This window comes from Cydia pomonella, chromosome 1, assembly GCF_033807575.1.
Source record: "Cydia pomonella isolate Wapato2018A chromosome 1, ilCydPomo1, whole genome shotgun sequence".
NCBI classification, from domain to species: Eukaryota; Metazoa; Arthropoda; class Insecta; order Lepidoptera; family Tortricidae; genus Cydia; species Cydia pomonella.
The window spans coordinates 47,714,325-47,731,473 of record NC_084703.1 but is presented as its reverse complement, the minus strand read 5'-3'; the positions used below and the strand labels follow the sequence as shown (position 1 = coordinate 47,731,473).

The 17,149-nt window shown below is 39.0% G+C and overlaps 1 protein-coding gene across 3 annotated transcripts; it reads right to left on the bottom strand.

Moving 5' to 3' along the window:
* Positions 1–5: 5 nt before the first annotated feature.
* Positions 6–16,997, bottom strand: LOC133525686 (adenylate kinase 8-like). 3 transcript variants are annotated; one of them, XR_009800611.1, is made up of 12 exons: positions 16,852–16,997; positions 15,936–16,065; positions 14,890–14,975; positions 14,260–14,365; positions 11,869–12,053; positions 10,058–10,271; positions 7,420–7,544; positions 7,168–7,259; positions 5,916–6,063; positions 2,663–2,750; positions 1,038–1,377; positions 6–307 (listed from the first exon to the last, which is right to left on the bottom strand). XR_009800611.1 is itself a non-coding variant. In XM_061862047.1 (12 exons), exons 1-11 carry the CDS (start codon positions 16,942–16,944, stop codon positions 1,274–1,276), a joined length of 1,371 nt encoding a protein of 456 aa, XP_061718031.1. In that variant the 5' UTR covers positions 16,945–16,997; the 3' UTR covers positions 6–307. The 3 variants fall into 3 exon arrangements, 2 of the variants coding, with proteins under 2 accessions (XP_061718031.1, XP_061718019.1); XM_061862047.1 differs by having other exon boundaries at positions 1,274–1,377; XM_061862035.1 differs by having other exon boundaries at positions 6–1,377.
* Between the last annotated feature and the right edge of the window lie 152 nt (positions 16,998–17,149).

The window sequence follows — 17,149 nt, the reverse complement described above, 5'->3', positions numbered from 1 at the left end:
GTTACTCGCACTCATTCGCTCACCCGCTCCATGCACCCGTGCCAGATAGGGAGCGTGCATGAACTGTAGGAGGCAGCACAGGAGCCGTCAGATTTTTGGCGCTAGGCGTAAATGTGATGTTTTTTGTTCCGATGTAGCCCACAAGATGGCAGAACCTACTATGCACAAGAAAACACGTGACGTGTGCATGTTTATGGTTACGATTCAGGCCACAAGATGGCAGGCCCTCCGACGCGCACGGTCCCTATAGCGCGGACGCCTTTACTGATATTCGTCATATGAAAACGTCACTCGCTCGCCAACATATCTACGAAGAAAATAATATTTTCATCACACTTGCTCGAAAAAGATCTTATTTCATGCAGGTGTACTGCAGAACAAAGGCCTATATTGTTTCCGCGGGAATTATGAATTTCCTACAACCTGTGGCTGTCGGGACTTACCACCCTCGTATCCAAAATTTCACTTACCCACCTCGTTGCACAATGAACTATAAATTCACTTCAGTCACAATCGTATTTTGTGCAACTGGTACAATCAGCGTCAAATACTTTATAGCAACCAAAGTAGCCAAATAGTTTGGTACACCATATCTTTAGTATGGTGTACCGAACTATTTGGCCACTTTGACTGCTACAAAGTATTTGACGCTGACTGTACACCATATCTTTAGTATGGTGTACCGTACTATTTGGCCACTTTGACTGCTACGAAGTATTTGACGCTGACTGTACCGAACTATTTGGCTACTTTGACTGCTACAAAGTAATTGACGCTGACTGTACAGTCTGAAAACATCAATAAGAAAAATGTGCCAAAAATATGTATACACTACCTTAATATATGGGAAATAAAATATGTCGTACATTAAGGATTCCAATTTTAAGAACTAATTATGTACAGTTGACAATAGTTATTTGTGTCCCAAGGGAGGAATAGTAGGAAATTGCGTGCCGCGTATTGTTACCCGAGCCGAAGGCGAGAGTGACAAACACGCGGGATGGTATGTGCTACGTTTCCTCCCGTGGTGCGCATACTATTTTTCTGCCTTCCGCTGCGCCAACCGAAGTTGCCGCTTTCCGCCCGGAGGGCAGAAAAATATTTTTTCGAAGACAGCAGCAAAACACCTGAAATGATAATAATATCGAAGTACCTTATTGGTACGAGCCTGGGCTTGAACCCGCGACCTCCGGATTGAAAGTCGCGCGTAAGGTAGTAGGGTATAGTACTATTATTTATTCTGTGACAGTATGGACTATGGGGGGGTCTTAACTTAATCGACGCGAGCGTTCTCCAGACCCCCTCCGCTTTGGTTGAACTTGATGTCGCAGGACGGAGCCGCCATGATAGCCGCCTGCAGCTTCGTCTGCACGTGGTCTAGAAATAAAACGAGGTTTATTGCGATTTTCGTCATGAGCATACGCAAATATTTGATATAATAGAGACCCTGATTATATCACTATTGTATACAATACTTTTTCTACGAGTCTTCTAAAATAATACTTTTTAACACGCTTTTATTAGGTCGACCTGTATGTAACTATGTAATGGAATCTAAGGTAACTAATTTAACCATCTTCCAAGGATCTGTAGGTATGTAGTTCTGATGACAACACAATAATATGGCATATGGCACTGTCGAACTGATCTGATGATGGCGCCGGAAGATATGAACTGGAACTTCATGATGGAACATCGTATCATAGCTGTGTTTGGATTTGTTAGAAAAGTCTTGTAATGAACTTTGGCCACCATTAGGTTTCAAGGTCTGATGATGAAGCCGGAAGATAGGCACTGGCATTCCATGATGGAATATCGTATCATAGTCGTATTTGCACTTGTGAGAAAAGTCACGTAATGGACTTTGAACACGATCAGGTTTCAATGTTAAAAATCGTGTTTTTCTAGTGTTTTTTAAACTATTAATTAATTTTACTATAAAACCTAAATAATTAATGAAAATAAGTATTTAAGTAAACAAAAATTTTGTACAGTCAGCGTCAAATACTTCGTAGCAGTCAAAGTAGCCAAATAGTTCGGTACACCATATATTTAGTATGGTGTACCGAACTATTTGGCCACTTTGACTGCTACGAAGTATTTGACGCTGAATGTACAAAAGACATAAGTGCGAAGTCCCGCTCCCGCCCATCCCCCGTATAGTCTTTTCTATGGGATCGCGGCGGCACGTAATTGGTCAATTTTGTTTCGGTTAACTATGGTCACGTCTGAAAATATCGATACGAAAAAAGTGCAATTTTTTTAAATACTAATACAAACAAACAAACGGTGGCAAACAAGCATACGGCCCGCCTATGCAGTAAGCAGTGACCGCAGCCTATGGACGCCTGCAACTCCAGAGGTGTTGCGCGTTGCCGACTCTTTAAAAATTTGGTTTAGGTTTCTCCTTTAAGTTTGGAAACGAAATCTTAAGGCCGGAGTGGACGCTGGAATTGGGCGTGCAGCGCGGCGGGGCGTGCGGCGTGTATATTAAACAAATGCAAACGTATAGGAGCGACCGCAGTGTACGCTACTCACAGCGCTTGTTAGCCCGACGCCACGCTGCACGCCCCGCTTCGAGCGTCCACTCAGGCCTCACACTTTTAGTGATAAGTTGTGTTTAAATTTGTGATTATAAATTTAAAATGGGGAGAGCGATTACCGATTGCTTGGTTGGAGTCGATCTCCCAAGCACTGAGTCCAGCAGCAGCCCTCATCTCGGCTATGCCGTCAGAGAAGTAGAAGTCAAGCTGCACAAACAAATGTTTATTTTATTTAAACTTTATTGCATAAATTTACAAAAACCGGTCAAGTGCGAGTCGGACTCGCGCACGAAGGGTTCCGTACCATTACCGTAAAACCACCCAACTATAGTCCAAAGCTCCCAACTATGGTCCACAAATAAACTCAATTTTTCTCGTTTAGGTGTGTATTTTACTATATTTTTGTAGTTCTAAGGCAAAGTATGTTTATAAATGGAAGGTAAAACTAGGAGTAAACCACAAGGAACATTGGTATAGATACTTAATTTCCTTTTGAACTTGTGGACCATAATTGCAGTATTGGACTATAGTTGGGTAGTTTTACGGTACGCAAAAAAAAAAACGGCTAAAAATCACGTTTGTTGTATGGGAGCTCCCATAAATATTTATTTTAATATATTTTTTTAGTATTTGTTGTTATAGTGGCAACAGAGATATATCATCTGTGAAGATTTCAACTGTCTATCACGGTTCATGAGAGACAGCTTGGTGACAGACAGACGGACAGCGGAGTCTTAATAGGGTAACGGCGGCTATTAACGCGGGTATCAAAATCGACGTCTAACACCGCGGTGTTTACAAATACGCATTTTGCAAGCAAACAGATCTATTCTCTAAGAAATAAAGCATACACAAAACAAGCTCATTCATTGGTCTATCGTGCCCATTAGTGTGCATTTGTGTGAGTGTAACAAAAAACTCGCGATTCGTCAGTTTGTGCGACGGCGGCGCAAGAACCGGTTGTTCCATACAGACGCGTGACTCCACAGGTAAGTGCACTCCAATCTTACTTAGTGTTTTACGTAATAGTTATGGCAAATAAACTAGTGCAATGCCTTTTAAGAGGTTGTGTATTGTTTTCTACACGATTTTGAATTACTTTTAACTTAGTTTTTGACCGGGAAATACGTTTAAAATTGAAAATAAAATACAGCGGTGATAGGCGCCAATTACTTCTGTGGTAAGTAATTCCGTGGTATGCCACGTTAATAGAAAAAGTGGTAGTTTTGTTATTTACTCTTTAGTTTTGGTACAAATTATCAATTTTATAATTTCTTTTATTTATTCCAATCTTGATCTATTCACGCTATTAAAGAGCTATTTCCGTGGTATGGAAAGTATTCAACTAACCCTTAATTTTTAACAAAAACTTCAGCACCGATTTCCTTGTTTCTATGGGAACCCTTAATCTGTCAACTTTTTTTATTTTGAGTTAAAACCTAAAATTTACTTGCCAGTTATGTGATTTTGTCTTTACAAGAAGCTTGTAATATACGTGTTTGATTTGATTTGAAAAAACATCTGTGTTTTATTCTTTTTATGGGTCGGAATTAAGTTTAATTAAACTCCAAATTAAGCCTATTACCGATGGTATGATCAGATTACCCTCGGTAATAGAATGTATAGAAATCTATTACCGACCCAGAGAAATATCGAATGGGTCGGTAATAGGCTCTTAAAGAGTTATCTATTACCGAGTGACTATTTGGTATTGTATTGAAATATCGCATTTAGGGTACCGCAAGTACAGATTTCGTTGATAAAATTTAGACTTCAGTTATCATTATCAGATTTAAATTCTTCTGTTTTCTGATTCAGTTATTACTCTGACAGACAAGGAAGGGTACCCAACTGCGGGACAATTCCGATTAGATTTTTTTTATATAATTTTATTTATACAGTAGTCCAAAATCTCAGACATGATTTTTTTTAGCTATAAGAATCAGCAATAAGAAAAGTACTGTGATTTGTTAGTTATAAACGGGTAAATTATAACACATAATATGTGAGAGGCTTTATTTAACTTAATTACCTTATCAAAAATATTAGAATTAAAAAATTTTATGTTTTTATATATAGTCGAAATTTTATAATGTGGACGTTTACCATTTCACTGTGGTAAACTTTCACTCAGGTGGTAAACGTCCAGTTTATAAAATTTCGACTATAATTTACGCTGTGCCTTATGAGAAAATGTTACTTACTTGTTTTTTTTGTGCAGCTAATTATGTCAGTAAGACAAACTCTTATCAATCTTTGTAGCATTTAAAAATTACTTTATTTAATAACAGGCAGGCCTATTTGTCATATACGTCCTTAGTAAAACTTTACTAACAATAATTTTTGTTTTTTTACATGTAAAACATTCAACTTATAACTTGTTATACAGGTACTCGTGGGTACTTGGTAAGTTAATTATTTAATATTATTTGATTGTGCCAAAGTGTAATTATAATCTCTTCGAATATATCTCTTATTTTTAAACATACTCCTATAGTTTTATTTTTTATTTTTGTGTCATTATTAAACTTAATAACACAAAAATAATATACAGAACCCACGTCGTTATTATTGTTTTAACCCTCGGTATTAGGTTTCGAATTTTGAGTTTGGTTTCTGTTAACGAGTGCAGAAAAATCATGCCAATTGTACCCTCGGTAATGAAAGCTCAATTCGCGATAATAAAATCACAGCCTGTCCCTTGCCACGGTAATAGAAGATTTGGTCATTTTGGCTTCAAAAAATATTTTAATACATATAATAACCCAAAATGAATCCAAAAACGTGTGAAACGGAAAGTTCATTAAATGCTCTGATGAAGAAAAAAAATCCTAGCTGTTAGACAGCATTGATACCCTTAATTTTTGGATCTCTTTTGAAAAGTTCCTTAACTACCACGGTAATAGGTGCCTTTACCCTAATAGGGTCCCGTTTTACCCCTTGCGTACGGAACCTTAAAAAAGCGTATAAATGGCGGACTTAACGGCTTGGGGCATTCTCTTTGGGGATACAACATTCCCTACTTTTGGCTCACGGCTAGATTACTACTATAGTCTGTATCTTTAGGTATTTAACAGGTTTAGGTAAACAAAATCTACCCTCAAATGGCTCCTTAAGGCAGGTGAGGGTAGATGAAAACATTACATGATCAAATAAAGTAGGCTTAAAGCCAGGTCGTTCAGTGACAGATCCAGGCGGTTTTGTATTTGGTTGGTTAACCAATAAATATTAAAACTACCCGAAAATGTACAAATTGTTTGTTTACCTTTTTTTAAATACCTAAAGATACAGACTATAGATTACTCCTTCACGCCACGCCACTGCAGGCATGGCACGGCAATGTTATGAGGAATATATTATTTCTGTCATCACCTCAGCCTCCACAACTTCCTTCGTGTCTTTTGGATGGGGCAGGGAGCGTGGAGCGCCGCGTGCGGTCACCTTGCCGGTGCACCAGTCCACGCTGCGCGCCAGGATGCGGTTCTTACATGTCTCCATGTCGGCGTTCATGAAGATTATACTGCGAATAATAAGTTCTTATCTAGACGATAATTCCACCAGCTTGTTTAACAGTACTAGTTTACGCTACTACGATACCTACAGACAGACGGACGAACAGAACGTACATGGTGAAACTAACTGTAGGTACAAAGGCGGTGGGGCGACACTCCTCCTTTCGGCTTTTCTCGGCTCCATTCGGCTCAGCATTGCTCCGAGCAATTATTGACGTTGGCACAACTTGATGTCCCTAATATGCGTGCACGACCACAGATAAGATAATAACTTGAATTTTGACAACCCTAAATGGCCGAAAGGGATAGTGCCATATATTAGAAAGGGACAGCATAAAACGTATCTGAATCGCTGTCAAACTTCGGTTTTGTAGGAAGCGTCATTATTGTACAGTAGTACACTATTATTGGTTTTGTGAAAAAGGGTTCAGTTTCCGTTGTTTTGGCTACGGACCCCAAAAAGAATGTAAAAAAAAACCTAGGTAAGAAACTAAAAACTTTGAAACCGCTACTTTTTAGATTGATCTCAAAAAATTCGGGCAAAAAAAGCTTCGAAACATTTACAAATGTATACAGTCTCATTACTGTACATTTCTTTGTGCTTACTTGCGACCTACATTTGAGTCGGGCAGCAACAGCGATGAGGACCTACCACGAATCACGTTCGTCGTGTTGCCTCCCTGTCGCACTTTTAAATTAGTTCCTAAGTGTGACAGGGAGGCAACACGTCGAACGTGGTCCGCGGTAGGCCCTCAGAAATATGTTAGGTAATAAAACTAGAATATCAGCCACAACCACAGACGTATCTATATTCTTGAGAAAGACAGTCAACTATTGTACTTTCACTTTACTGCAATATAGGTACTTTAATATTTTATAGACGACGCGTTGACTCGTATTGTTTTAATCAAACGATTTAATAAATACTATGGGTACAAAGTTTTCTTTGACAATCCACCTCTATTTCAAATTCTCTTTGGTATTTATTTGTCGTCAGAGTGGACTGCCCACTGATGAGACGTAGTTGGAACCAATTGCATGCCCAACGGCCCAACGCATCATCTAAATAGATTACCTATATTAATTAGTTTTGGGTATCTGCAAGGACTAACCGATTGGGAGGGGTCTCCATATGTTCAAACAGCTCGAACTCGGCTCCCGAAGCTGGAAAGCCGGTTATGACGTACCCGTAGTCTATGCAATCCTGGTGAAAGCAAATATGAACAACCACCACATAGTATACCACAAAACTTGAGTCAAACCAAGACATGTCTGAGGTCCTACCGCGTAAACCGAAATAAAAAAAAGTAAAAGAGAAAGATGCCCACAATTAGCGAATTATTTACCCCTGTAACCCCTGTTACCTTCTCCAGTAAACGTCTGCGCACGATCTGTGCTTTCATTTCCACGCTGGGCCCATGCCGGCGCAGCCATTTTCCAATGTCGTCGTCACGGGCGGACGCTTCGGCGAACAACTTCTCGAAGTTTACTATATAAAAAGTTTCTGAATTTTGGTAGGAGCAAAATTTCGTACATGTTTGCCATCGTATTTTCTCGGAAACGTTCGTATTTGTCATGCTACTTCTTTCACCCTCAGTAGAGTATGACCAAATTAAGTTGGCAATGATTTTGATAGACCAGCAAGTGTTAAGTGAACGTCATAAATTTCATAGACTTTTGTCGTTTAAAATAACACTTGCGCTGTCTGGGCTATGAAATCGCTGCCAACTTATCTTGTGTTCGGGTCAAAATCAGATCCATGAAGCGCCTGCGCAAATATTATAGCAAAGCGCCACAGAGGTCAATCTCCTCTCGTATTAATTTAAGATATTGTTAAAAGGACCATGGGCAACTTTGTATGGAGCCTGGACCCAACGCCAACAGAAATGAGAGTAAGGTCATTAGATAGGTATTTCTATGCACTTCATTTTGTTCTATGGGCACCAAGCGGAATTCCATTGCAGAACTGAGATATTGGTATTTTAGCCAAAATGTCGTCACCCTCATTACCTAGGCAATAGAGTCCAAGTAAGTAAATTAATTACTGCAGGGTAGATGTTCGCGCACCGCCGGGCGAGCATACTGAATGATCTGCACGCTGGCCCGGCGGTGGACTATATTGCCTAGGTAATAAGGGTGACGACATTTTGACTAAAATACCAATATCTCAGTTCTGCAATGGAATTTCGCTTGGTGCCCATAGAACGAAATGAAGTACATAGAAATACCTATCTAATGACCTTACTCTCAACTCTGTTGGTATTGGGGCCATTTTGACGCATAGTCCTTTGCATGTCACTTTACTTATTCCTGTACCACAAGACAGATTACACGTTTTCATTTTATATTATTGGAGTTTTTTTCTACTATAAGCCCGTCAGACCCTTGAACATCTTGATCTGACTTTACTCATTGTATTGAGAGTCTGCTGAGACTGACTGAAATAGCAAAATACGTTCGTGCGTTTCCGTGAAAATACGATAACAAACAATTATGCACTATAGACAGCGAGCCAGGAACAGATTTCCATGACCAATCGCCTCCCGGGCAAAAACTCGGATACTGGTTAACGGCTATGTATGAAGAACCCTCGTGGACGTCAACAGCCGCTCCGTTGGTGGGTTGAGGAATGGTAGCCACCGAAACACGTAAACAATATTGACAAGACGCTGTCAATGTTGTACATATTAGTAAATATTATGTTTACATTTTAGTTACAATTTAAAACCATTGCCACTGCCATTTATAACTTAAATTTTTCGCCGTCGTAACCCTTAGGTTTAAAAATGTCATCGCATATTTACTTTAAAATTGGATACTCAATTACTCAAGTCAAAACTAGTGCAAACTCAACCCATTGTTGCTTTCATACGCTCCTATATTGTAAATTTCATCGAAATCACTAGTGCTGTTTTTGAGAAATAAAAATAAAATTCTTTTATTTCAGACAGAGTCCATAAACTTACAATTAAAACTACAAATGAAAAATAAGAAATCACAATTACAAATTAGACCACATTATACACAATTTATTTATATTACACTATTTGTGTACCTACACCTACTTGTGTATGAGCTATTTAGTTATACCCGCCGATGTATTTCTTGTACTTAACTCATTCGTAATTTTATATAATGTATATTTATTTATATTTACCCTATGTATCACAACAATTTATAATGTAAAAAGTATCCACGAATGGAGTGTCGATACAAACCCGACAGGGTTTCACGGCACTTTTCTGTTTAGTTCAATGTAAGATAGTACCTGGGCGACCGAGCGTTGCTCGGTTATAACTATTTGTTGTAATAATATGGTGGTGTATAGGTGATAATCTTAACTACATTTTTTTACTAAATTAAACTTGTCTAAAACAATAAAAAATAAAAAATTATATATAAACTTGAACATATAAAAAAAAACAAAAGTTAGTCACAGGGCGAGATTCGTACCCGTAACACTCGTTTAGCAGTCCGCGTCTTAACCCGCTGGACCAGACGGACAGTGGCCAGCAACACGAAATTAGCGACCATATTCTGCATCGAAAGAAAAACGCATGAAAACTCGAAAACACGCGTTTTCCCAAACATAAGACTAATCTAGATCGATTGTTTACTCCCAAAAACCCCCATATACCAAATTTCAGCAAAATCGTTAGAGCCGTTTCCGAGATCCCGGAAAAATATATATATATATATATATATATATATATATATATATATATATACAAGAATTGCTCGTTTAAAGGTATAAGATTTTATAGAATAAAAAGAAAAAAAAAATACACATAAATACCCATTAATAATCAATATCATAAATAACATTTTTATTAAGTTGGATCATGCAACAATGATTCACATATGCGCAGTCGAACCTGCTCGCCGGCAAAATATATATAAAAAAAAATAAGCATGCAAATGCGGGTAAGTAAGCAGGTACCTGAAAAAATATGATAAGTAAATTATTAGCCGCTTTAGTATAACGTCTTGATGACGACTTACAACATACTAAACTGAACTGGTTCGCCAAGAGCGCCGCCTGCGTCTTCCTGCCGGCGCCCCGAGGCCCAATCAGCGCCACGCGGTAGGCCCCCGGAGCGCCCGTAGCGTGGAACCCTTGCTTGGGGCCCTGAGCGCCCGCGGAGCACGCCCGGATCGCGTTGAAGCACTTGCTGGATATGGTGTCGGTGGAATCTGACGGGTCGACGTGGACTTCCTGTAATAAATATTTTATTGAACGACGCCCAAGCCTAAAGATTTGGGTCAGTACGTTACAACAAGTGACTGTCAAAAATATGTTTTAATACACACTTTTATTGCCGACTGTACTTTTTCTTTGCATGTCTGTCAAGTCGGGATCTTTCTAATGAGACTAAACTCATTGTGTTTATGTTTATCCATCGAAGAGGTCCTTTGGTTACCTTCCGAGAGTATCCTGCGGTATTTCCGGGCCGATACGACCTTCAAACCTTCAAGAAAAGAGCGTACTCCCATCTTAAAGCCGGCAACGCACTTACAACCCCTCTGGTGTTGCAGGTTGTCCATGGGCGGCGGTAATCGCTTACCATCAGGTGATCCGTCTGCTCGTTTGCCTCCTCTACCATAAAAAAAAATCATCAGGGCAGCTCCATATTAGCATATTATAGCATTGTCATCGAACATATGGAAGCATGTCGAATCAGCTCAATGAAAAACCGGGAAGTGGTTCAAATTTAAGTCACAAAGTTTGAAGCACATATAGAAATATTATATACAAAGTATTAGAATACGCGGAGAAGCTATATAAATATATACTCGTATATTATATATAATACCCCAGCAAATTATAGATTTAGCCTGTTATGTGGCTGGCCTGGCCGAACATGGTCTTAAAGACGCTTTTGCAGACGTTAGGTACAATAGAGTTTGCTAGATGCATTATACGCGTATACGCGTAGGAGGGATCAGTCTCTCTTTGCGTTGTTGGGGTTTTGGCACCTGAGCTATTGAGGCGGTTTTGCTGCTTCTCAATAAAAGTGTGTAAAAATGCCCTACTGTTTTACGGTGGGGATCCATCTGTCACATTACCATTCTGTGGCCTCGCACGTGCATCCATCCTGCATGAGCGAGGCCCGTATATCAATACAGGGTCATACACGTGATGCAGGGTCATAGGCAGAAGAAAGTTGTCCCTGTTCCCGAATGTTAAAGGATTATTAGATAGAGTCGGTCCAAGCTAACTCTGCAGCACAGACTGTAGAAATGTTATTTTAAACATCATAATTTCAAAGTTTATGATAACACTTCCACGCTCTGTGCTATCAAATTCGCTGCAGAGTTATCTTGGACTAACTCTAGTTTAATCTTCCATCTTGCAGGTCTCTTTGATATTATATGTACATGCCGTACATATAATATCAAAAATAAATTAATATTAAAAAATACGTATACACGACTTTATGGCTCATATGTTAGGGTAGTGTATACATATTTTGGGCACTTTGTCCGTATCGATATTTTCAGACGTGACCGTACATAACCTACATCCGTGCACATTGTATAAAAGGCCTACTTGGAAACCTAACTAACTAATTTTTTGTATGGGAACGAAAACGGTACTTTTTCGTTCTTTGTTAATTATTTCATATCTAATTGGGCAATCTAATAATACGAAGTCGTTATCTAAAAACACAACCGAGTCCTATATTTGGAGTATAAAATAAACCGAAATATATGTTTATTTCAAAGTTTTTCCAAAAAACCGGTTCCGATCTCTGTAACAATTCTCACTTTCCAGAGAAGGTTAACGCATAATAAACAAGTCTGTCCAGGACCTTAAGCGACACTTTATACGCGTATTGAAGACCCTCGAATTCCTGCTGAAAGAAGTTCCTCGGCTTAGTGCGGTTGTTGGTCGCGGGGGGCGCCACGGGCGGCGTGGGCATGATCGCCAGCGCCACGGTGGGGATCACGCCATCTTGCTGCAGACAGCGGGCCTCGCGGAGCGTGCAGGGATGGTCTGGAACAATAACGTGTTTTGAACTGGTGGATATTAACATATGTAAAGGACGCGCTTCAAGCGCTCCTGTACAGGGCGCCCTCTCACTAAAAAAAAGGGACATGGGGCGCGCTCTAATACCCGATCATACCAAGAGAGTTCGATGAAGCCAGAAATACGGGGCACGTTCCAAGACTGTCAATGTATAAACAAACTTATAAAGCCTGACCAGAAATATATGATCATTGTCAAGAGGGCGCTGTTATTCTCATGTATAGGATGACAGTACAGATTAGTATGAAAAAATTAGTTCCAATGAAATTCCGCAATATGGCGCGTGAACATATAGGGGGAGTCCGGGAGACTTGAACCTCTTTTTACTCAGAAGCCACTAGAGGTTTATCCGTAAGTGTTAGCAACTCGATATTTCGTGTATAGATGACATATCTAAATAGGTATCTTTAGAGCATAGCAAAGTACAGATAAAGTACAAAATTTAAGATCTGCAAAAATATTTTTCTTAAACGGGGTATTGGCTCAAGTCTCCCCAACCTATGGGAGAGTTGACCAGGGGGTGTGGGAGATATGACCATACATATGTTAGGTAGGAAAAACAGTGAAAAAACTGCTGTTTAATCCAATATATTCATTAAAAACTTTAACTGTACAACTACTTTACTGAAAAAAGCATTCACATGATATGTATTAAGAATACCTAAATAAGCATATTTTTTCTAATAATTGAGATATATGCATCTTTGGTTGTTATTTAGCTTAAATTTCACATGACTTTGATGTTCACTTTTATTTTTAGGTGTTAATCAACTTGTACTGTATATAGGCAAGCTGTAGATATTTGTTTAAAGTATTGTAAAAATTGTTTGCATTTATATACGATATTTTTGTATTCAAAAAGTGCATTAGCTTCGTATTTTGATATGTAAATTAAGGAAACTATAGGTCAATTTACTGCTGCTTAATCTACTGTTCAATGTTATTGAATGACTGTTTGTTTCTGAATAAAAGAAAAAAAAAAAAAAAAAAGGAAAGTAGTTGTAACAAAGTATTTTTACCCATAAAACAAAATGTTAAAATTTAATAAACTTTATAAAATTTTAAATCGACAACATTAAATGAAATTCAAGAGATCAATTATCTTTAAATTATTATTATTATGAATTATTTCAATGAAATCAATTCAGTCAACAAATTATCAAAGGCACATGCAAGGTCCTTTTCATTTTACATAACATAATTCTTCATGTCAAATAAAGTTGTCCACATCTTTGTCAGTTAACCCATCGCAAACTTCGTGAATATACCTATCCTTTGCAGGAACCACACAGTCGAACATTTTTTATGCAACTTACGTCGGTGGCAAACAAGCATACGGCCCGTCTGATAGTAAGCAGTGACCGTAGCCTATGGACGCCTGCAACTTTAGAGGTGTTTTATGCGCGTTGCCGACCCTAACACTCCGCACTCCTTACCCTCGTTGAGCTCTGGCAACCTTACTCACCGGTAGGAACACAACACTTGTTTTTTATTTTATTTTTGGATTTTTTTCTCTTGTCGCTATCTTGCAACACCTTCCTCTTACCTCCTTTGACGTTTAGCCTGCATAAAAATAAAGCAAACCCTTATTTAAGCACAGTGTGGGAGCATTGAACCACTGATCATGTCTCCCTACCACCATGCGGCTCAACTCTCCCGCACCCCCCTTTACTTTATATAGATTATGTTTTCTTTATACTCTTACAATAAACATTCCAAATGATACCTGTTAGTAAAACTACATTAACCAACAAGTACAATAAGATAAAATAATACTACTCACCTGTTTAATTTTCAAAATAGTGTAAAAATATAAAATTGTATTTTTTTTCACTTCGCGACAGCGAAACCACGTTTACTCCATTCATTTCCAAACCACACTAATAGCGGCCAATATGGCGTCGCCAAAAGTTGCGCCTTCTGTTAAAGTACGACATGAGCTGTCAACGGCGTCGGTGGCGCGAAATTTTAATTGAAATATTTGTCGTGGTTCAACTCTCCCACCTGGTCATATCTCCCGGACTCCCCCTACCTAATACTGGTCAGGCTTTACGTTAGGAAGATAACTATTAGCTTAAGCTAAAAGAGTCAATTGACACTTATTTAAAACCTACTTTAGCCAATGGCTTGACTAAGGTCCAAAAAGTATTCGTGAGGTTTGAAGTTTGCATACCATACATGAGCCATCCGTTTTGGATCACCTCGTCTTTAATCGTGAGCGCTTTCGTCACCTCCGACATCAGAGCCGGATCCACGCAGCCTGGCTTATAATCGTCGTGCTGCAGAAGAGTATATGGTAAATCGTTCCCTATTATTATTGACTGGAGCACTAGAAGCCTAACGGACAAGGTCTCGTAAATTGGACAATTCACCGACATTTTAACCGATCCTTCATGACATTTATCTACATTCAAACTACAATTCCTTCAGGACTCAAAGGCACTACTGGGAAAAACATAAGTCGAAATTCATTGTCTGCCTCTCTATCCCTCTTTAATATTCGAGTGATAGAGAGGCAGATTAAATAAATTTCTATTTCTGTTTTCGTGGTAGGGCCTCAGGTTCCCTTCAATGTGCCGCCTCGGGGCGAGTTCATTCCATTTTGGGCGAGCTGAAGCGTGGCCATATAGAGTTACATATGAAATACTATGTACTTATTCTGTGCAAGTTATCATTGGGATCAAATATCTACATAAGCTCATAACATGCAGGTTTCCCACAAAAAAGAATATAAGACAAATTGGCTCCGTAGATATGCCCACGTAAATATTATAAATCTATTTGCCGCCCAACCCCATGTTACCTTCTCATAGTGGTCTAAAATAGTTCGTCTGGTGATCACGAAGAATCCAAAGTCCCTTATCATTGCCTTAACAACGCTGGGTACGTCTGTGAACAAATATTTCTAAAGGTTGGTACATAGACGAATAAAAGTATGAACGTCCATGTATCACATCCTTGTGTTTCCAGCAGAGGCGTGGGCGACGTGGGCCACCGCCTACGGCCTCGCGGTCCAAGGGGCCCGCGCCTCAAATAAGTATAACTCGGACATAACGTAAATATGTTCGTTATTTCTTGCACCACCAGAGGGCTTCGCTAAATGTACCTTGCCCACAATACATTTTTGGTCTTGCCTCGCCACTGTTTCCAGGCCACCGCGTCTTTGGGCGCGGGAGCATTAACGAATATTTCTAATGTGATGTTAGAAATGACCTTGGGAAGAGGGGGGCAGCAATATCCGAGACTGACCTACGGTGCTTTATTAAATGTACGGACAGTGGCGAGCGATTATCGACTCAGTTGCATTTGTTCAATTTGGACGCCACCGCTCGCGCGCTAAAATTGGTGTCAATCTCATCTAGTATCCACAGGAACACAATTACACCAAAGTATCACCAATTGTGTCGAAGTCTAGTCAACGGTCTGTCACTTACCATAAGGATGAGATTTGCTTGTATCTTTATAGGTATACCTACGAATAACTTGTCAAAGCTTTCATGCTATAGCAAGCGCAAAAGTGAGACTTTTTGCTTAAACGCACATAGGTACTAGAGTCGACAATTGACGTATTGTGTTAGATTGGTGGCGATTCTGCATCCACACCACACAATTTTTGGCAGTTTAATCAGATTAATAAATAAATATTATAGGACATTATTACACAAATTGACTAAGTCCCACAGTAAGCTCAATAAGGCTTTTGTTGTGCACACTAATAAATGCCTTACCAGGATTTGAACCCGGGACCATCGGCTTCATAGGCATCTACCCACAAGGCTAGACAGGTCGTCATTTTCAGTCGGATTGTGCGAAAAATAGCGCCGTCGAGACACCCGCTAAAAGTCTTACCAAAATCCAGTTTCGGCGATATCAGTAACATCAGGTTGATGGCGTCCGTGCCCTCATGGTTTTTAAGGAAGTTCTTCATGTGCTTCAGGGGGTCCCTTGGCAAGTTCACAATCAGGTCTTGCATCATGTCCTGAAAAATATCCAGGACCGTTTAGTAAGCACCCCTATAATAGAACACGCACCAGCAATGGGATGGTATTGACAAATCCTGTAAAACTAGTATTTACCATCAGTTTTTAATCACTGACAACATTTTACATAAACAAGAGCCAAAAAGCTGCTTAAGTTTAATTTTACATTGATATTTGTTACTTTGAAAATTAATGGCGCCATACATGCCATGACTGGAGCAATAAACCATAATTTTAATTGGTAAAATATTGAAACCAATTGCAGTAGCTTTCATTAAATACATAGAAAACATAAAGGATGAATGGGACATTCAACATTTAAAGCATAAAGTGGTAGAAATTTTACAGATGTCGGTGGAATATCAAAAATCACAAAATTTTCTCTTAAATGTTCCATGATTGGTGCCTTTAAGATTGTAGTTTATAATTGGATTTTGGATGGAGCAATTTAGATACAAAAATATATGTGCATGATTGTTCATATGCTAAAACATTAATGTTAGTGCTAACTCGTCTTCTGTTAGCTTAATGACGAGCCCTCCACACAGTGGCGTAGCGTGAACTAATCTACTAATCTAATTAACCTCCTATAGGAGTGTATAATACAACCACAATATAACTTGCTCAGAGGGCCTACGACGTGTTGCCTGATGCCTCCCTGTCACGCCTACGTACGAATTTACAAGTGCGACGGAGAGGCAACTCGTCGAACGTGGTTCGCGGTAGGCCCTCTGCCGTGCTGCAGGTAAGTTTTTGTGTAACGTGAAGAGAGTTCCTTAGGTTACCTTGAATAACTTGTAAAGCCTATATTTCTCCAGGTACGGCAAAAATGTTACGGGTATATCAACAGGCTTCGCTGCTGCATCTGTTTCAGTCATGTTTTATTAGATATTAGTAATATATTTCAATTAAAATATATTATGACCGCCAAAGTGACAAGCAAGTCAAGCAAATATCCAACAAATATCATTTAAATTTAAATGTAACTGATTGAACCAAAGAGCTTTAATGAAACTGCCAACTATAATATTATAGATGTTATATTTAAACATATCCAATAAAAAAATATTTTATTTTAAATTA